At 41.7% G+C, this 22,863-nt stretch overlaps 1 protein-coding gene across 7 annotated transcripts in view; it reads right to left on the reverse strand.

Moving 5' to 3' along the window:
• KDM1B (lysine demethylase 1B) overlaps positions 1-22,863 on the reverse strand; it is a 56,067-nt gene that overhangs the window by 6,118 nt on the left and 27,086 nt on the right. For 6 of the 7 annotated variants that reach the window (XR_014326529.1, XM_082848492.1, XM_082848493.1 and 3 more), the window contains 10 exons: positions 22,444-22,518; positions 19,140-19,277; positions 18,076-18,247; positions 15,177-15,304; positions 14,038-14,169; positions 13,565-13,639; positions 4,491-4,607; positions 3,631-3,756; positions 2,605-2,727; positions 678-830 (listed from right to left, as the gene is read on the reverse strand). Coding sequence is in view for 6 of the 7 variants with exons in the window: in XM_082848492.1 (XP_082704618.1) it covers positions 678-830; positions 2,605-2,727; positions 3,631-3,756; positions 4,491-4,607; positions 13,565-13,639; positions 14,038-14,169; positions 15,177-15,304; positions 18,076-18,247; positions 19,140-19,277; positions 22,444-22,518 (1,239 nt within the window). In the remaining variant the exon portion in view is untranslated. The remainder of the gene's footprint in view (positions 1-677; positions 831-2,604; positions 2,728-3,630; positions 3,757-4,490; positions 4,608-13,564; positions 13,640-14,037; positions 14,170-15,176; positions 15,305-18,075; positions 18,248-19,139; positions 19,278-22,443; positions 22,519-22,863) is intronic. The other variant, XM_082848494.1, reaches the window with a different exon arrangement.

Raw genomic sequence — 22,863 nt, forward strand, 5'->3', positions numbered from 1 at the left:
GAATTAAGCTAGTGAAAAAAGAGGCCATTATGACCGAAGAGAAAACAGCTGTGTAAGAAAGGAATCAGTGAACGCCTTCCTTCCTGGCTCAGCAGTAAGCAGCCACACCACATAAGCACTGACACCAATTTAGTGAAAAGTGAAAAAACCAGGGTGGGCTAAACCTTTAACCTGATAGGAAGTCGGGAGATATGTCTAACTTCTTAAATCAGAAGACAACAGTATAAAAATCTTAAAGCAGGGCTTCCCTGGTGGCACAGTGGTTGAGAGTCCGCCTGACGATGCAGGGGACACGGGTTCGTGCCCTGGTCCGGGAAGATCCCACATGCCGCAGAGCGGCTGGACCCGTGAGCCATGGCCGCTGTGCCTGCGCATCCGGAGCCTGTGCTCCGTAACGGGAGAGGCCACAGCAGTGAGAGGCCCGCGTACCGCAAAAAAAAAAACCCCAAAAAACAAAAAAACTTAAAGCATGAAGTAAATTCCAGAAGAAACAGGAGAAAGAGTTAAAAATGGCTGCTCGGGGAGTTTGAGGAGGGTGCTGTCAGGGTAACTGGGGCTTGTTGCCGTAAGACTTTTGACGGCATTTGATGTTGCTTTTAAACTCTGGACATAGATCACTTTAATTAAAAGCAAGTGATCAAAATGAAAGCAATCGGGGTCGGAGTCCCCGTACACACCTCGCCAGCAAAAAAGATGGTTCCTTGTATTTCCTCAGCAAGGATGTCGTAGGCCTCACCACTGCCCCCTGTCTTCACGAAGCTGTATGCCATCTGGATCCAGGGGTCTGTGCTCCACCGGGTGACGAAATACTTCGTGGGATCTGGGACTTCCTGTGTCAAGTAGAAGGAATTGGAAAACGGGATCAAGAAGGGACTTAGACTTGATGCAACCCAATGTATAAAATTACAGTTCTTCCTCCATCTAGAAAGTAAGTTAATCCCTGTAGCATTCTGAGACAGCAGTTCTCAGCATGACCCTCCAGCCCCCTTGCTGCTCTGCCCAGGCGCCGTCTCTGTGCATTTTCCTCTTTCGCTGCCCCATCTCTCTGACCTTCCCCAGCACACACACATCTCCTCGCTTTAACACTTTATCCTTCTGCCAGAGATGCTTTCTCCCACCTACCAGGGGCCATCACCAACGGCTAAGAGTCCAGGCATTCCCCTTCCCATCGCCTGAAACGCGCTGGACCAGGGGAGGAAAGGGACGGGCAGGGTCTTAGGACCTCTAATTGGAATTCTCAACAGGCTTCTCCACAAAGCAGCTACACAGGTTAGGTTTCACTCTGTGTTTCAAATAATTTTCTAGGCTGACCTCTGCCACCATGAAATAGATTTCTACGGAGCCTGTGTTAAGTTCCAAATAACTGATTTGAAAACAAATTTTTGAATAAAAGCCCCAAGCTAATAAGAACTACTGTGAGATAGAATCACATCATGTAAAATAAGCAAAACCCCGAGGGCCCCCCTCTCTTGAATGTATGTAACATTTGAGGCATTTTCATTTCTTTGTACTTCTCCTCCTTTATTTGAAAAAGTTACATGTCACGCCATTTATACTCTCCAGAGACTGTGAGATTTAGTAAACCGGCAACTAGAAAGTACCTTAAGCTTCTTGGAGAAAAGGGAGAGAAGAGACTCGCTGCGGGGTACAGAAAATTCTGGACAATGTCCCTTTGATTGGAAAACTGTTGTCAAAGCTTGCTAGGGTTTGGGTCAATACAGAATCTGTAGAAAATGCTGAGCCTTTTACCTCCTTAGGAAAGAATGGGGGTGTGCATGATGTGAGACAAAAGGGAGGAAGGCAACCATGTAAAAGGAGGAATGGGGTACTATTATGGGCTGCACTGTGTCCCCCCAAAATTCAGATGATGAAACCCTAACCCCCAGTACCTCAGAACGTGACTGTACTTGAGATGCGGCCTTTGACGAGGTAATTAAGTCACCATGGGATCATTAGGGTGGCCCTTAATCCAGTGTGACAGGTGTCCTTCCAAGAAGAGAGGATTAGAACACAGACAAGAGACAGAGCCGCGCCCATGTGAGGACACGGGGAAGGCAGCCATCTGGGAGCCAAGGAGCGAGGCCTCAGGAGAAACCAACCCCTTGATCTGGCGACACCTTGATCTTGGACTTCTAGCCTCCAGAATTGTGAGAAAATAAATTCCTGTTGCTTGAACTACCCAGTTTGTGGCATTTTGTTATGGCGGCCTGAGCAAACTAATCCAGGTACTTAAGTGGCAAGCTGGATACTGAAAGAAGTAAGAAGAATGTGGTCCACTGCCTCAAGCCCCTTCATGTCTGGTATTGACGGATTAGCTTTGGGTTCAAACCACTCCAAAGAGTGAAGTTAGCAGCAAGGGTGTCTTTCTCTCTCTTTTTTTTAAACATCTTTATTGGAGTATAATTGCTCTACAATGTTGCATTAGTTTCTGCTGTATAACAAAGTGAATCAGCTGTACGCCTACGTATATCCCCATATCCCCTCCCTCTTGCGTCTCCCTCCCTCCACCTCCCCATCCCACCCCTCTAGGTGGTCACAAAGCACCGAGCTGATCTCCCTGTGCTATGTGGCTAGTCTTTCTCTTTTCAAAGAGGGGTGTCTGACCTGCTCCTTGAAGAGCTCGCGCAGGGTGGCCATGCACTGCTGCAGCACCTGCTTGTCCTCCAGGCTCTTGACGGCCGCCACCGCCTCCCCCGCGATCACCGACATCAACACGCTGTGCTGCTTCTGGACACGTGACGGGAAAAGCACTTTACACTTTGGACTTCGGGCACCAAAGTCTCTAGACGCACAGTTCCAAACAGAGAAGGACCTCATTCTCACATCAAATGTCATCATTTCCTACTGTCCTGTAGCCTCCTTTCCATCACCCAGGCCACACATACTCATTATTCATTTACGCATTTTATTGTTCCCTGCTGGAAAAACGCCGGAAGTCATGTAAATATCAAATTCCGGGTTCTCTTGGCTTTTCCCTTCTAAGAACTTGTTTTAGAATAAGTAGAAAGACATTGAGAAAGGAAGTCTGCCGGTCAAATAATGGGAAAAAACCTTCTCAAACAGTAAGGACATTTTGCCCCCACGTGGAACCTTTGAAGATAAAGTGTCTTGGAACAAAGAGGCAGGAGGAAAAACAACTGTGATTCTTTGGCAGGACATCACCACAACTGTCACTTGCAAAGCCCCAGGTATGTCCTCTCCTCGTCTTCCTTGCCCCACCAATCACATCTACCGACTCCCAGACCTGCCCTCACCTGCGCCAGGCATATCCCACCCCTAACCAGGGCTCCCTGGCGGACTCTTGGGGAGTACATTTCAAGTACCACTCGTTACTGTGCTGACACCAATTCTCCCTGAAAGGAATCCTTCCATCAGCCTGAAATAACACATTTCCACGGCAACAAATTCATTTCCCAGGAGGCAATATTAGTACTTTAAGAAAATATGGCAGATACTGGGGCTCTTTTCCTACAGGAAAATGTCCCATCCAAGTGTCCCCCCAGAATATAAACAGACATCTGGAGCGTCCACAATGTCCATTAGCTCCTGGGCTGGACACACGAGTAGTTACCAAACCAAATCCTAAACTGTAATAAGGGGATTCACACCACATTCCACCAACGATTTTACCTGGGGATCCATGTCATAGAACACGGCAAAAAGCCCTCGCTTGCTGGCACTAGGAGGAACGTGACCAAAAAAGTCAGCCCCTTGAACTTTACTGTCCCAAAATCTATAGGGAAATTGCAAGGCAATCTGGAAAGCGAGCAAGAGAAAGGTGGTTAACAGCTTCTTGAAATCAAAAGTACAGCAATCTCTAAGAAGCCACCTATAGCTCTTACATACTTCAATTAAAAAAAAAAAAAGATGCTCAAAAAACTCAAACATTTCTAAATATTCCCTTTCCATTCTCCTAACCTCCTTTGTTCTCTTTGTGACCATCTGGCTTTTTATGCCACTCAGTCCTGTACTCCCACAGATAATGGTGGGAACCACTGACAGCCTCTAGGCTAATCTGAAGATGCGGAGCATCCCTGAGACCTGGTCTTGAACCTTACATCCATGAGATAAATTCTTACTAATCATAGGTCTGCTGGTATCTACTGTAGCGCTGAGAGATTCTGCTAAAGGAGCTTTTCAAGGCAAAGGAAGTATAAAACACTCTCGTCACTGGGGCTAATTAGTGCAGGGTAGACATGGAAAGCAGAAAAAAAAAAAAAAGAATTGCTTATTTATATACCCAGTTCAAATTCTGAATAACAAGAGTCATTCTCCTAAAATCAAAACTTGCAGACCTTAGCCAGCTCTCCTCTTTTTGTTTTGTTAATATCCTTTTATATTCTTCATGAACAATTACTCAAAGGAAAAGGAAATCTTCGAATTTGATTTGGATTAAAAAATTACCTGCTGCTTCCCAATATCAGAAGTTAAGGAACCCCTGTCATCTGATACTCATCTCCCTAGTTCTGAGGCTTAAGTAATTCGGTTACCTTTTCAATGATGCCTGCACCTAAGCTGTTGATAGCCTTCATCTTCTTGTCTGACAACGGTGGATTAAACTGAAGGGAACCTTTCTGCAGTAAGGCCAGGGGCACAGTGACTAACACCTGTGGGAAATAATGAACAGTTAACATACAAACAGCAACTGAATCTAATACTCAGTGGGTTCATTTCCAGGAAAATCTGCCCCGCTGCCTTTTATTGCCAGTCATGAGATTATCAACATCCTATGTTGTTACACTGGTAAGAAGAATAACGGCCATGTACAGTTGTGCAGGCTGTTCACTGCACAAGAGTGGACTGGCTGAGCAGAAGCAACATTCCTATGGAGGAATCTGCATTAAGGTTTTGATGCATTAATAACCTTCGGTAAGAAGAGTCAGCAGATCTCAATCCTGAAAAGCAATGCTGTAAGAGGAAATAGCCCTAAATACAGAGTCAGGAGAACCAGATTTTGTGTATCATTCCTGACACTTTCTAATGCGTGGCCAAGGTAATACCTGCCCTACTAACCTTAAAGGATTGGGGATATGCTTAAAACTAAAACTCTTACAGTATACATCAGTATGCTTCATAAATGGTAAAGCACATCACAAACATTAGGGATTATTATAATCATGTAAAGCCACATACCTTTTTTTTTTAAAGGAGGAAACAATTTATTGCAGGTTTTCAACTAGTTTACAGAATCATTTAGAGCCTCCAAGAACAACTCACAAAACCAGACCATCAAAGAGAGCTGCTGTCTCTCCATACAATCAAGAAATTTCTGGGAAACTATCTGCTGAACAATCATCGACAGGAAGACGCTAGAACTCACCAGAAAAGATACCCCACATCCAAAGACAGAGGAGAAGCTGCAGTGAGATGGTAGGAGGGGTGCAATCACAATAAAATCAAATCCCATAACTGCTGGGTGGGTGACTCACAGACTGGAGAGCACTTATACCACAGAAGTCCACCCACTGGAGTGAAGGTTCTGAGCCCCACGTCAGGCTTCCCAACCTGGGGGTCCAGCAACGGAGGGAGGAATTCCTAGAGAATCAGACTTTGAGGGCTAGCGGGATTTGATTGCAGGACTTCAACAGGACTGGGGGAAACAGAGACTCCACTCTTGGAGGGCACACAAAGTAGTGTGTGCATCGGGACCCAGGGAAAGGAGCAGTGACCTGAGGGGAGACTGAACCAGACCTACTTGCTAGTGTTGGAGGGTCTCCTGCAGAGGCGGGGGGTGGCTGTGGCTCACCGTGAGGACAAGGACACTGGCAGTGGAAGTTCTGGGAAGTACTGCTTGGCGTTTGAGTCCTCCCAGAGTCCACCATTAGCCCCACCAAAGAGCCGGGGAGGCTCCAGTGCTGGGTTGCCTCAAGCCAAACAACCAACAGGGAGGGAACCCAGCCCCACCCATCAGCAGACAAGCGGATTAAAGCTTTACTGAGCTCTGCTCACCAGAGCAACACCCAGCTCTACCCACCAGCAGTCCCTCCCATCAGGAAGCTTGCACAAGCCTCTTAGATAGCCTCATCCACCATAGGGTGGACAGCAGAAGCAAGAACTATAATTCTACAGACTGTGGAACAAAAAACACATTCACAGACAGATAGACAAGATGAAAAGGCAGAGGCCTATGTACCAGATGAAGGAAAAAGATAAAACCCCAGAAAAACAACTAAGTGAAGTGGAGATAGGCAACCTTCCAGAAAAAGAATTCAGAATAACGATAGTGAAGATGATCCAGGACCTCAGAAAAAGAATGGAGGCAAAGATCGAGAAGATGCAAGAAATGTTTAACAAAGACCTAGAAGAATTAAAGAACAAACAAAGATGAACAATACAATAATTGAAATGAAAAATACACTAGAAGGAATCAATAGCAGCATAACTGAGGCAGAAGAATGGAGAAGTGACCTGGAAGACAGAATGGTGGAATAAACAGCCATGGAACAGAATAAAGAAAAAGAATGAAAAGAATTGAGGACAGTATCAGAGACCTCTGGGACAAGATTAAATGCACCAACATTTGAATTATAGGGGTCCCAGATGAAGAAGGGAAAAAGAAGGGGACTGAGAAAATATTTGAAGAGATTCTAGTCGAAAATTTCCCTAACATGGGAAAGGAAATAGCCACCCAAGTCCAGGAAGCACAGAGAGTCCCAGGCAGGATAAACCCAAGGAGAAACACGCCGAGACACATAGTAATCAAACCAACAAAAATTAAAGACACAGAAAAATTACTGAAAGCAACAAGGGAAAAATGACAACATACAAGGGAACTCCCATAAGGTTAACAGCTGATTTCTCAGCAGAAACTACAAGCCAGAAGGGAGTGGCATGAAATACTTAAAGTGATGAAAGGGAGGAACCTACAATCAAAATTACTCTATCTGGCAAGGATCTCATTCAGATTCGATGGAGAAATCAGAAGCTTTACAGACCAGCAAAAGCTAAAAGAATTCAGCACCACCAAACCAGCTCTACAACAAATGCTAAAGGAACTTCTCTAAGTGGGAAACACAAGAGAAGAAAAGGACCTACAAAAACAAACCCCAAACAATTAAGAAAATGGTCATAGGAACATACATATCGATAATTACCTTAAATGTGAGAGGATTAAATGCTCCAACCAAAAGACACAAGTTTGCTGAATGGATACAAAAACAAGAACCATAAATATGCTGTCTACAAGAGACCCACTTCAGACCTAGGGACACATACGGACTGAAAGTGAGAGGATGGAAAAAGAATTCCATGCAAATGGAAATCAAAAGAAAGCTGGAGTAGCAATTCTCATATCAGACAAAATAGACTTTATAATAAAGGCTATTACAAGAGACAAAGAAGGACACTACATAATGATCAAGGGAACTATCCAAGAAGAAGATATAACACCTGTAAATATTTATGCACCCACCATAGGAGCACCTCAATACATAAGGCAACTGCTAACAGCTATAAAAGAGGAAATCGACAGTAACACAATAATAGTGGGGGACTTTAACACCTCACTTACACCAATGGACAGATCATCAGGACAGAAAATTAATAAGGAAACACAAGTTTTATTTTATTTTATTTTATTTATTTTTGTGGTACGTGGGCCTCTCACTGGTGTGGCCTCTCCCACAGGCTCCGGACGTGCAGGCTCAGCGGCCATGGCTCACGGACCCAGCCGCTCCATGGCATGTGGGATCTTCCCGGACCGGGGCACGAACCCATGTCCCCTGCATCGGCAGGCGGACTCTCAACCACTGTGCCACCAGGGAAGTCAAGGAAACACAAGTTTTAAATGACACAATAGACCAGATAGATTTAATTGATATTTATAGGACATTCCACCCCAAAACAGCAGATTACACTTTCTTCTCAAGTGCACATGGAACATTCTCCAGGATAGATCATATCCTGGGTCACAAATCAAGCCTCGGTAAATTTAAGAAAATTGAAATCATATCAAGCAACTTTTCCAACAACAACGCCACGAGATTAGAAGTCAATTACAGGGAGAAAAATGTAAAAAACACAACACATGGAGGTTAAACAATATGTTACTAAATAACCAAGAGATCACTGAAGAAATCAAAGAGGAAATCAAAAAATACCTAGAGACAAATGACAACGAAAACACGATGATCCAAAACCTATGGGATGCAGCAAAAGCAGTTCTAAGAGGGAAGTTTATAGCAATACAATCCTACCTCAAGAAACAAGAAACATCTCAAATAAACAACCTAACCTTACACCTAAAGGAACTAAAGAACAAACAAAACCCAAAGTTAGTAGAAGGAAAGAAATCATAAAGATCAGATAGAGATAAATGAACTAGAAACGAAGAAAACAATAGCAAAGATCAATAAAACTAAAAGCTAGTTCTTTGAGAAGATAAGCAAAATTGATAAACCTTTAGCCAGACTCATCAAGAAAAAGAGGGAGAGGACTCAAATCAATAAAATTAGAAATGAAAAAGGAGACATTACAACAGACACCACAGAAATACAAAGCATCATAAGAGACTACTACAAGCAACTCTATGCCAATAAAATGGGTAAACCGGAAGAAATGGACAAATTCTTAGGAAGGTATAACCTTCCAAGACTGCACCAGAAAGAAACAGAAAATATGAACAGACCAATCACAAGCACTGAAACTGAAACTATGATTAAAAACCTTCAAACAAACAAAAGTCCGGGGCCAGATGGCTTCAAAGGTGAATTCTATCAAACACTTTGAGAACAGCTAACACCCATCCTTCTCAAACTCTTTCCAAAAGATTGCAGAGGAAGGAACACTTCCAAACTCATTCTATGAGGCCACCATCACCCTGATACCAAAACCAGACAAAGATACTACCAAAAAAGAAAATTACAGAGCAATATCACCGATGAATATAGACTCAAAAATCCTCAACAAAATACTAGCAAACAGAATCCAACAACACATTAAAAGGATCATACACCATGATCAAGTGGGATTTATCCCAAGGATTCTTCATTATACGCAAATCAATGAATGTGATATACGATATTAACAAACTGAAGAATAAAAACCATACGATCATCTCCATAGATGCAGAAAAAGCTTCTGACAAAATTCAACACCCATTTATGATAAAAACTCTCCAGAAGTGGGCATAGAGGGAACCTACCTCAACATAATAAAGGCCATATATGACAAACCCACAGCAAACATCATTCTCAATGGTGAAAAACTGAAAGCATTTCCTCTAAGATCAGGAACAAGACAAGGATGTCCACTCTCATCACTATTATTCAACATAGTTTTGGAAGTCCTAGCCACGGCAATCAGAGAAGAAAAAGAAGTAAAAGGAATACAAATTGGACAAGAAGAAGTAAAACTGTCACTATCTGCAGATGACATAATCCTATACATAGAGAATCCTAAAGATGCTCCCAGAAAACTACTAGAGCTAATCAATGAATTTGGTAAAGAAGCAGGATACAAAATTAATGCACAGAAATTTCTTACATTCCTATACACTAATGATGAAAAATCTGAAAGAGAAATTAAGGAAATACTCCCATTTACCACTGCAACAACAAGAATAAAATACCTAGAATAAACCTACATAAGGTGGTAAAAGACCTATACTCAGAAAACTATAAGACACTGATGACAGAAATCAGAGATGACACAAACAGATGGAGAGATATACCATGTTCTTGGATTGGAATAATCAATATTGTGAAAATGACTATACTACCCAAAGCGATCTACAGATTTAATGCAATGCCTATCAAATTACCAGTGGCATTTTTTACAGAACTAGAACAAAAAATCTTAAAATTTCTATGGAGACACAAAAGACCCCGAATAGCCAAGCAGTCTTGAGGGAAAAAAACACAGGTGGAGGAATCAGGCTCCCTGACTTCAGACTATACTACAAAGCTACAGTAATCAAGACAATATGGTATGGGCACCAAAACAGAAATATAGATCAATGGAACAGGATAGAAAGCCCAGAGATGAACCCACGTACCTATGGTCAGCTAATCTATGACAAAGGAGGCAAGGATATACAGTGGAGAAAAGACAGTCTCTTCAATAAGTGATGCTTGGAAAACTGGACACCTACATGTAAAAGAATGAAATTAGAACACTCCCTAACACGATACACGAAAATAAACTCAAAATGGATTAAAGACCTAAATGTAAGACCGGACACTATAAAACTCTCAGAGGAAAACATAGGAAGAACACTCTTTGACATAAATCACAGCAAGATCTTTTTTGATCCACCTCCTGGAGTAATGGAAATAAAACCAAAAATAAACATATGGGACCTAATGAAACTTAAAAGCTTTTGCACAGCAAAGGAAACTATAAACAAGAAGAAAAGACAACCCTCAAAATGGGAGAAAATATTTGCAAATGAATTAACGGACAAAGGATTAATCTCCAAAATATATAAACAGCTCATACAGCTCAATGTTAAAAAAACAGACAGCCCAATCAGAAAATGGGCAGAAGACCTAAATAGACATTTCTCCAAAGAAGACATACAGATGGCCAAGAAGCACATGAAAAGCTGCTCATCATCATTAATTATTAGAGAAATGCAAATCAAAACTACAGTGAGGTATCACCTCATACCAGTTAGTATGGGCATCATCAGAAAATCTACAAACAACAAATGCTGGAGAGGGTGTGGAGCAAAGGGAACCTTCTTGCACCGTTGGTGGGAATGTAAATTGATACAGCCACTATGGAGGTTCCTTAAAAAACTAAAAGTAGAATTACCATACGACCCAGCAATTCCACTACTGGGCATATACCCTGAGAAAACCATAATTCAAAAAGAGTCATGTACCAAAATGTTCATTGCAGCACTATTTACAATAGCCAGGTCATGGAAGCAACCTAAATGCCCATCGACAGATGAATGGATAAAAAAGATGTGGCACATATATACAATGGAATATTACTCAGCCATAAAAAGAAACGAAATTGGATCATTTGTAGAGACGTGGATGGACCCAGAGACTGTCCTACAGAGTGAAGTAAGTCAGAAAGAGAAAAACAAATATTGTATATTAACGCATATATATAGAATCTAGAAAAATGGTACAGATGAACCGGTTTGCAGGGCAGAAATAGAGACAAAGATGTAGAGAGCAAATGTATGGACACCAAGGGGGGAAAGCGGCGGGGGTGGTGGTGGTGGTGGGATGAATTGGGAGATTGGGATTGACATGTATACACTGATGTATATAAAACAGATAATAAGAAAAAAAAAAAGAAAAAGAAATTTCTGGCTCTAGAACCATGTTACCACTGTCACAATCAGGAGCCGTTACTACGGCTACGAGCTCCAGAAATATGCCACTTATTGAACAAGCTGCACCAGCAAAAAGGATACCTCATGCCCTGGCTCTTGACTTCCAGGTAGTAAATGAGTGGATCCTGGGACCTCTAATGTTCCGGCTGTGGAAGAACCCAACATCTAGACCATTTTGCTTCGCAGCAAAGGCAGCAGAAGTGAAGCAAAAGCCATACCACACCTCCCAAGTCTCATGCGAGTACATCTGACTGGCTGGACCCAATTCATATTTAGACCCTCGGCTGCAAGGGAGACTGGGAAATGTGTGTGTGTGTACGTGTGTACTTTCCATCATCTGCAGTACAGGATAACACAGTTGGATGAGAAAGGAGCTGAACACCAAGGACCATATCGACTGCTACCCTCATCAAAGATGTAGTCTATTGAAACCCCAACTCCAGGATCACAGGAAGTTCAGAGCTCTTCCTGTGATTTTGTCACTATTTTCTGCCACGTGAAAATTTTATAAAATATAAAACATGTTCTCTCTCCTCAATGTGGTTATAGATAATAGCCACCATGCAACAAAAAGAAAAAAAGGAACAATTACACTCTTGGGTATATAAGACTATAAGTAAATAAGATCTAGATGTTTTCTTAATGACAAAAAAAAAAAAAGCTTTCAGAAACACACAAACTCAGGTAAACAAATAGGCAAAAGATATAAACATACCCTGGTAAGGAACTAACGCTAGGTCTCAGTGGAAGCAGCCTAGACTGAATTACAGTTTGTTAAGTGTTTATCGGTGTATGCTGTCGGGTTGGAGATCTTTCACTTATAAGCTGGGGAAGCTTTCAATTGAAACTCTGTGATTTGTGCTGACTACTAAAAATAAACACATTTGCTTTTCTCATTTCAGAGCAGGCTTTGAATCACAGCCTGAAACTATGTTCTAATTATTCTAAAGAGCCAGAATACAAAGAAAGAAAGCAAATATGCCTGGTCAGGGTCAGGCAGAGGGTGACCCAGCAGGGTAAGCACACCTAGCATGTGGTCCTGGATGCAAAGAAGCAAAGTCACAAAATACCAGAGGTTGAGCCATCAGCCGACTTCCAATTTTATAAGGTGATATTAAAAAAATTTTTTTTACCACCAGGAAGAATGTCAGATATTAGCCTGATTCTCACCTGGGGACTCACAGATAAGAACACTGTTGCCCAGTGGTTCTTAACTCTGGTCGCATGTTGGAATCACTTGGGAAGCTTTAAAAATACGACCAGATCAATTCAGCAAGAATCTCTGCAGGGTGGGGCTTGGCAAGCTTTCTTTTTAAGCACCTCCCAGGTGATTCTAAGGTGCAGCCAGGATTGAGAACTACTGCTACTCCAAAGTCTAGATGACCAATACTCACTATCCAGCTAGTAAATGGCAGGAATAATATGAGGAAACATCCCCCTGGGCTCATACACTCTACCCCGTCTTTCCCATTTGACATGCAGTCCTTCATTTCTGTATGAATATCAAGGACTGTGAAATGTTTTTTTAGCTAGCTGAAAAGCATAAAACACAGCTAGTTTAGGAACTTATGATGGTTCATCAATTACACTTTTTGGTAATCACTTCAGACATAACTAAATTTAAATAAATCTATGGGGTTTATTAATCCCCCTCCACCCCCAACACTTTATTTTCCAACACTACAGAAATCTCAGTGTGATTTCATATATCACATTACAGCACCTTTCACTGTCCGCCTACTAAAGCTGTTTACAAAAAATTCAAATGATATAAAAGTACTTCTGCCACTTTCAAGATAAAAATGCAGAGTGTTCTTGAGCTGATTTAAAAAAAGTTTCCATGGTACAAACACAAAAAACACCACCAACTTGGAAACCACTGAATTACACAAAGTAAAACAGGTTTTTAAAATGCAGGACTTCTCAGAGCCTTTAATGTGCTCTTATTTAACCCTAAACTTAGACTGTAGTATATAATACTTTACAAACTAATTTGGCCAAGTTTTCTTCTCTTGTCAACTCTCAGAACTAATGTACCATAGAACCCACTCTGAGAAACACTATTCAGAATTCCATCTGCCATGAATCTATATAGTGTTTGAATAATTAAATCTGATTTGCATATCCATACACAACAAGTAGAGATACAGAGTTCTCCAGAAATCGAACAAGGCTCTGGGCAGATTGCCAAAGGCAAACTGCTTGGTGGAAAACACTGGTCTCCCTTACTCCCAGGCCCCTGGCAGCACCTAGTGGAATCACAGCACTTACCTTTTGTGCTGTACACTCTGTCCCATCTGTAGTGGTAACTTGCACTTCATCTCCAGAATAATCAATACTCTTTACCTGCTCAAGAAAAGCATTTATGAAAAACATAATGAGGGACGGAACCATATGATCCAGGATCCTTTCCAATTCTCTTATTATGGGAGTTTACATTTCCAAGGCCATGGGGAATCACTTCCTGGCATTCAGAGACCTAAACAACAGGTATTGCTACTTCAGGGAACTCTCACTCAGCCCCTTGATTATTAATGAAAATGCATCTCAGCCACTATTGTTTCCAAACAGCAGCAGCTACCTCATCGACAAGGATAATGTGATTGATCATAGTATCAAAAGTATTTGCAGACACTGGCTGAACATCAAAGCAGGCACCTGTCTCCTGTGTAATCCATGTGCCCCAAACTTCACATTCTCCAAACACCACCAAACCAGAGCCTCCCACCACTGTGGATACTCACTGGAGACCTGAGCCGAATGTCCAGTCCCTCTGCCAGTTTTTCCAAGATGACGGAGTATCCGGGAGTGAGGAGGGTGTGGTCACCGGCAAACTGGGCAAAGAATTCATTGTGGTCCCAGGAGCGAGCAGACACCTGGGAAACATCAGGATAGGTTGGGAAACAAGAGGTGGTGTAAACCCTGGAGCCTGCACCGGAGGGACAAAAACAGGAGCCCCAAGGTGGGAAAGACCACCTCAGGCCAGAGGGCAGAGGGCAAAACAGAAAGGTGGGGGGGTGGGGCGTGAATAGATAAAACCAGGTGGATACCGCTGCCAGGGAAAGGAGATCTCTCAATAAAGCACAGGAAAGCTTATTTTAGAACAAAAGGTAGACATGATTTGGGCACGGGTACCACTCCGTGATAAAAATGAAAGGTGTATTATACATCAACAACCCTGGATAAGGAGAATTCCATGAGAGGAGAATTGCATTCAATCAACTCCATATATAAATATGCCACCTAGATGTCTTCAACATGGAAATTCCACAGACACTGAAATGCAGCATGATTTTGGAAAAGTGTAATTCCAATTGCAAAGAATCATCAAATGGAAACATGAATTGTTGTCCCTGCCCGCCCCACCAAAGAGGATTATTAAGTGAGGGGTCATCCACAGAACCGCTATTCAATGTACAGCATATCCAAGTATCGAGATCACAGTTGGTGACATGAATTAGGCAAGTTTAAATCTATTTTAGCAAGATGAACAGATCCTAATTGCAAAGATGCTCTATTCTGGTTCCTTAGGAGCAGTGTTTTCAGCCCACAGTTGCACAGAAATGGCTCGAGGGCCCCCAAGGAGGGCAAGGGGAAGGCAAGGACACTGGCTCTTGCCGCCTCCCTGACTCAGCCCAGCAGCCCTCCTGTATTCAGGTTTACGGACTGGGTGTCTTCACAGGTATGATTTGAAGACAGGTTTCTCTTGCTTTAAAAAATTTTTTTTTCAAAACCACTGTGGGTTTCATATACTCTAAAGTCCTGGTGTTTGATCTTTTAAGCAGCAGATCCATTGTTCCCCGTTTATCCAGACCATCCCAGGCTAAATATCTCAATATATAAAACACACACATACACAGAAACAAGCGTCTTCAAAGCCCACCTGATGGAGGCTGCTGCCACAGGCATATTCCAGGTTACTGAGATGGAACTGAAGGACTTCCTCCTCCAGCTCACTGAACTGGATTCCAGACTCGTTAATAAAAGCTTTGTAGATCTCCTCTATCTTTTCTGCAATGGGAATGGAGCAAAGCAGAAAAAAAACTTTAACATTATTCTCGAATTCCTTATCTTTTGCGTTCCACCTCCTTCAACCTGCAAGGCCCCAAACTTTTGAAGACCTTTCCCAGGTAAACTCAGGGGGAAAGAGCATCTGTCTTGATAAGGTTGGTTTCTCTCAGGAAGTAAAAGCTTATCTTAATGGGAAACAAAACCATGCAGGTTCTATGTCTTCAACCATGTTTCATTTCTGCTTAGTTGAGAAACTATTTCTTCTTTTGCTCAACAATAAAGGAAAAGTAACCCTTGCACATATAAAGACAGAGAGAAGATTCCCACTCCCTTTCTGGTCCTATTGCCATCACCTTAAAGTCAAGTTCTTATAACAGCTCACCTCAACTAAGAGACCTATCATAGACTGACTACTGGCTATCTTCTCTCCCAAACATTCCAAATAGTCCATCATGGACTTTCATCATGCCAACCCTCTGGCTCAACACCTTTAATTACTGGTTCTCCATTGCCTATGTAATAAATTCCAAAAACCACAGTCAGACAGTGTTAGCACATTTTTAGCCTTTCCAAAGACAGCAAACACCACCTGTCCACTCACAGGCTCTGCTGCACTGCTGCTCAGTCTTTTCCTGGTAAATGCCAACCCTGCAAAGTCTGCTACTACCACGCCCCTCCCTGGAATGCCCTCCCCACCCTAGTCCCATCCGTCCTTTACAGACCAGTATCACCTGGTCACTACCAGCCTCAGGAATCGCTCCTTGGTTATCAACCCCCAGCACTTATCTATCCCGTTCACCTGGAACTTTCAACTACATATACACGGCCCCGTGACATCGTTCCAATGATTGGTTTAGATTCCTTTTTTGGGGGGGTGGGGGAAGGCTTGTGCCTGACAAAGTATAAGAATCTTAGCACAGGTTACTTCTTTATAACCTTCCCAGTGGTGACAACCACCCAACAGATACACTGCAGTCTCAAAGCTTCTATAAAGTATTGTGCACATGCTTGACTAGAAACAGAACGGAGCATCGGTTAACTTTTCTTTTTTTGACAACTCAAGGTTCTCATTAAAATGTTCCATTCTTATGTTAGACTGTAGTATGGGGATGTCTGTGGCACCTCTGTGCTAGGCTTTTGCCCCTAGACCACTGGGCTTTTTTCCACTTTTAATACCTTTTTGTAGCAATCCCATTCCTGCCTCCTGCTATGTAGTTTCTATTTTCCTTTAGGTTTTGTAGAGGTGTGGGAAGAACCAAGACTGCTAGAACAGTATAAACAGACTGAGAGAGGCCTTGGTGTGATCTCTACGTAAATAACATTTAAAAGCTTTTAGTATATTTGCTTTGTGAAATTCACTCTAGCTTCTTAGTATTTATATTTTTGTCTTTTCAGCTAAATGCTAATAAGGTGAGAGCTCAGACAGCTGAGATAGGGCTAGGCAGGCTCTAATTGTAACCTCATGGAGAGATGTGCACACTATTATTAAAGCTTTTCCAAAAATATACTAATGAGATGAAACAACTACTTACACAGTAAGTGTTGCTGATCCTCCCTTAATAACTTGTTTTAAGTAAAGCCAAGACAAAGCAATATTATTAACTTTTGTATTTGGTGGCCCTGAAAGAATCGTAAAGAAAAACGCCACCCAGCGACTATCACACGTGCAAAAACACTAATCAGATTCTGACAACATAATGCAAGTCTGCCTAGTCGCTGTCTTCATTTCCAGAAAATTCAACAACTCACCACTTGGTCTGGACACCACATTTGGTTAAATGTTCCCTGTCAACCCCAGTAAGTTTCTAAAAATGTTCTGTTACGGTTTGTCAGTCAACACTTACTAAGGGCGATTAGAATGTGGGTTGGTCTCAGAGGCGAAGAATTGAGGTCGCGGTGGGGAGGGCGGGGGGCGAGGGGGGTTGGCGGCGTGGGGCAGGCGGGGAGAGAGGATAAAAAGAGGAGACAGACAGTCCCTGCTCTTGAGAAATGTACCCCAAACAGAGACAGAGTGTATTCCAGGATGGAGACTTGAGACCCCTTGCACAGAAACACATAGCTGAAGCAAATTAATACCCTGCCAATTGGATTCAAATGCTCGTACTGTAAGAAACTCCGACATGCTTCCAAGAATTACAAGTGAATACATTCAGGTCATGAAATTGTAGGTTAAATAAATATCAATTTAAGAAGCAATATAGTAAGATCTCAGCGGGCGCCCGCAGGGAAATGAGCTGTTACAGTCAGGTTTTCCAAAGGGTGAATACTGTCCATTTAGTATCAAAGCCTAAAAACTTTGAATTAAAGTTCTTAAATCATAATACAGAGTCTTGCATTCTTAAACAAAATATACTGGAAAAAAATCTTAACCTACTGTCCAAAAAAGAAAAGGAATCCTTTCACACAGGAACTCTTATCTAGAAGAGTCATTATGTGGTGGCTTGTTACTCACATAGAGCTTACCACATGCTTCCTTAAAAGTAAGCTCTTCTGGAAAATTGAAAATTAAACATTTAAATAATTTTTTTAAACACTGGCTACTGTGTAAAGAATTATGTGTGCGTATGTGCGCGCGCACACACACACACGCATCTAAAGGTCCCTGAGGCAGTTCTGCTCCCCTCTGTGGAATGGTCAGTTCAAAAGGAACGCTCCTAAGGGCTATTCTTGTTGCATCCATCCAGGCTTGTGGATGAATGACGCTACCGCTAATCAAGCTTAGGTTAGAATGAGACTCAGATGGAACAATCAGAACACCATTCTCCCCATACCTCCTAAAGGGACATCTTGGAGCTGAGTCTTATCCTTCCTCCACTCAGAGACCACATCCAAGAGAGCATTAAAATGAAAATCCATGCGCTTGTCAATAGTGGGGTCAGTTATTCTTCCACCTTCCTGAATTAAGTCACATCTTTCTCCAAATTTATGCATGCTGATGCCAAGCTTCAAAATAATAAGAATAAGAAGGTGAAAAGTTTTCCCTGGAAAAAACAGGTACAGGTTCTAAGCTGAAATCAGACAGAGCTCTCATGGAGAAAAGGGTCTAGGACCTCTCAAAAACAAATGCTGATTGGGGAATGGCAGCAAAGTAAGGCAGTGAAAAACCAGCATGGAATCTGCGAATGTCAGCGTGCCAGCAACAGCTCCTATGCCACGCCCTCCACAGCTTTCCAGCCAGTATTTATCAATGTTTCAGACGCTATAGCTGTGCACCGCCTCTCTCTGCTCTGACATCCTATTTCCTCTGTGGAATCTCATGTGAAAGAGCACACAAACACACGAACGCTCACAGAAGTTGAAATTGAATTGACTGTCAATAAATAGTTCAGAAAAATCCTTGGGCCTACCACAGGTCTTCAAAGACACTAGGTAGGTTTGCCTGATGAAAGATTTGATTCTCAGATAAACAATGAATACTTTTTTTTTTTAAGATAAGTATGTCCCACATATTGCATGCAAAATATCCCGTGTAATATGTGGGACATACTTATACTAAAAAAATTATTGTTATTTATCTGAAAGTCAAATTTAAGTGGGCATTCTGTAATTTTGTTTGCTTAACCTGGCAACCCTAATCAACTGGCCTGCGAATAATGCACAAATACAATTAAAGACCTTGGGGCGGGGGCGGGGAATATTTTAAGTCCTCTAGTTCCACCTTCGCAGAAAGGAAGAACTATACTTGTTCTTATTTACTTTTCAGAGGGCGTGAGGGGGCAAGAAATCATTTTGGGGTTGTTACATATTATTTAGAAGCATATTAATACTGCACACAAGCAAACTGAGACCATTTTTTCTTTTCTGTATCTACAATACAAATCTTAAAGAAACCCACTTGTTCACACATTAGTGCTACTGGGTTGTTAATACAGCCGTTGACAATCTGGGCTCCTCGTCCCACTGTGACGCCTGTGAAAGACTTATCATCCCACACTCGGCCTCCAATTCTGTCTTTGGCCTCCAGGACAGTCACCTAAAAAGACAATCAGGGAAGCTGAATAGGATGCAGTATAAATGTACAGTGACACTGTTAAATGAGTTTCATAGCCGGTTAATGTATTATTATATTATTAGAGAAACAACTTTAAAAAGAGGGCAGTGTGCATATGATCCAGGAATCCCACTCCTGGGCATACATCCAGACAAAACTCTCATTCAAAAAGATACATGCACCTCTATATTCACAGCAGCACTATTCACAATAGCCAAGATATGAAAACCACCTAAATGTCCAACAACGAATGGATAAAGAAGATGTGGTACATATATACAATGGAATACTACTTAGCCATAAAAAAGAATGAAATAATGCCATTTGCAGCAACATGGATGGACCTAGAGATGATCATACTAACTGAAGTAAGTCAGAAAGAAAGACAACTACCACATGATATCACTTATATGTGGAATCTAAAATATGACACAAATGAACTTATTTACAAAACAGAAACAGACTCACAGACACAGAGAACAGACTTGTGGTTGCCAAGGGGGAGGGATGAATTGGGAGTTTGGGATTAGCAGATGCAATCTATTATATATAGAATGATAAACAACAAGGTCCTACTGTAGAGCACAGGGAACTATATTCAATATCCTGTGATAAACCATAATGGAAAAGAATATGGAAAAGAATGTATACATACCTATATGTATAACTGAATCACTTTGCTGTACAGCAGAAATTAACACACTGTAAATCAACACTACTTCAATAAAATAAATTAAAAAAAAAAAAGAGGGCAGTGTGAATAGGAGCCCAAGTAGATGTTAAAAACAAACAACGCAGGCTCTAGTAAGGAGTAAGTGAGTGGTCTGCTGGAGAAGCCCCTCAAACTGTTTCCTCTCAAATCCCAAAATCATAAGACTGGATGAACTAGCATGTGAAATGCATATTGAAAGCTTTTACTAAATAGTATTCCATAAATTAAAAGGCACTCTTAAAAACTAAGTTAGGGGCTTCCCTGGTGGCACAGTGGTTGGGGGTCCGCCTGCCGATGCAGGGGACGCAGGTTCGTGCCCCGGTCCGGGAGGATCCCACATGCCGCGGAGCGGCTAGGCCCGTGAGCCATGGCCGCTGGGCCTGTGCATCCGGAGCCTGTGCTCCACAACGGGAGAGGCCACAGCAGTGAGAGGCCCGTGTACTGCAAAAAAAAAAACTAAGTTAAAGAGGTGGTTTTGTCCTATGAAACATTTGTGTCTGTAGCAAAATTCCTTTAGCATTGTAAGCAGGCCTTAACTTCCCTATGACTATTATTTAAAAAAAAAAATCATATGTCATTATATCTAAGTATGGCCTCACAGGCTTGGCCAAAGCAGGTTGGTCCCACCGCACCCAGACCGTTTTATCTCCTCCAAATTTCTGATGCTGGTGGTGGTGGGAGCTGCTCTCAGGTGGACAGCCCTGTGGCTCAAAGAGCTTCACTGCCCTTGGTTGTAGTAACTGAAAATGTGAATCCTCTTCAGGGCAAAACCAGTCCTTTCATTTCTGGATCCCTAAAAGCACTTCTTGAAATTGCTCCAGGAGGTTCCCCAAGCTAACCATCTCTTAGGTTAGGAGGAGTCTACTTCCTAAGCACGAGGGAGTGGGGTGACCTCCCCAGGGTCTCCTTAGAGAAAGGGGAGAATAACAGAGGTCCCCTAAATATGCTTCTTCCTTGGACCTATATTTCTCATTTTCTCCAACTAGAAAGGCTACAGCTTGTGATTCTCCCCTCCCCACCTTCTTTCTCTGACTTCAGATGAACTCAGAACCATCCGTTTCTAGTTTATTTTAGTCTATAAGAGGAAGGCTGAACATTAAAGACAGCATCCCTCCTAGACTTTGGCTAGGACTAACCTTCCTTGTAACATAATCTGTGGGTTTCCCAAGTGAAAAACGAACAAGAAACCTTGGCTCTAATATCTAATGCTGAAATACATAAATGACCAATTAAAACACCTCATAGCTTAATACCACTTAGACAATATTTTGAAATGCAAACAGACTTCTTATACATTCAACTCAGATTCTTCTGTTTTGTCAGCAATATATATAAGAATCCAAGACGTAGGTCTTGCATTCCACCAAAAGGAAAACCTCTTAGGCAGAGCCACTGAAAACTTTCTCATCGCCGAAACTCCTCCAGCAGAGAAAAACGTTGTGAAAAAGAAGTTGTTTCTTTCAGCCAGAGAGAATACAGCGAAAGACTAATTCAATTCTACCAAATTGATTTTCACATTTGGTTTAATGGAAGACCAAAGTCCTTGCAAAACAAGTTTTTAAAAAAGGAGAAATGAGTCAGACATAGCAAGTCCCAGAAATTTGGAAGATTTGAATGAATCTAATGGAAATTAGATACTGAATTGCACAATTTTTGTTTTTTTGTAATTGTCTCTATTTTGGCTAATTTTGAACAATTAGAATAAGGCAACATACTAGATAAAAAGAAATAATATCCTTCTCCTTGGGGAAGAAGGATACCTCAAAAATATACAGTACTTTACAAGTCACATAATTCTGTCTTAACCCTGGATTAACTAATTCAATCCTGCTTCCAAAAGCAAAGATTGTTTGTTTTCAAAGTGTGATTTGCATAAGAAAATGTAACTGCATAGTTCATTAACTTTTACGCAGGAAATGGTGAATTTCCAAGCTGCTGTTTGTTGTCTCAAACTATTGCAGAAACAAGGGCTTTTTCTTCACTGCTGTGTCAATAACGACATGTCAAGAATTTCTGCTTTTTAAATTTTACTTTTTATTTTATTTTTTGGCCACACCACAGGGCATGCAGGATCTTAGTTCCCTGACCAGGGATCGAACCCGTGCCCCCTGCAGCAGGGGCGCAGAGTCTTAACCACCGGACCACCAGGGAAGTCCCAAGAATTTCTGCTTTAATATCATCTTAGAGTCTCCTGAGTCTTGCCCATCATAGTCTAAAATCCTCTCCAAAGCTGCTGGAGTTTCTATTTCCTCTACCTTTCTTCAATTAAACCAATTGCAAATTTTGTATCTTTTCTAGATCTATTGTAAAGTTATAAAGATATAATGTATTTAGCATTCTTTGCTAAAATCAGGAACTAGTTTCCAAGTCTTAGAACGTTTGGACCAAAGGAGCAGTTAACCATCTGTTTCCGCCTCCATGTCCCCCAAATCTTACCTTAATTCCAAAGTTATGCAGTTGCCTAGCAGCTGCTAATCCTGCTGGACCAGCTCCAATAATGATGACTGATTTCTTTAACAAAAAAAAAAAAAAAGAGAAAGAAAAGAAAAAGAAACAAAAATCCAATTAGAGCAATGGAAACAATGTAATAGAAGGTACTAGCTGCTAAGCAACGTTCCTTCATCTGTATTTCCTTGATGTCCTGTCTGTACAAGTTATTTCCCTAAAGAATACATTAGTACTTGTCCTGAGTCAGCCCTTCCTCCTTTCTACCGCCTAGAGGAATAGTGATTGATATTCTCTTCCCTTGGAGAAATGCATATTCTACAAAAGTCTTGCCTTCTAACTTTTATAGTGCTTACGGGAGTTTTACTTGTATTATGAGCATTAATGTACTAGCATTTATCATGACCGATG

This window comes from Leucopleurus acutus, assembly GCF_964270905.1.
Source record: "Leucopleurus acutus genome assembly, chromosome: 10".
Classification (NCBI taxonomy): Eukaryota; Metazoa; Chordata; class Mammalia; order Artiodactyla; family Delphinidae; genus Leucopleurus; species Leucopleurus acutus.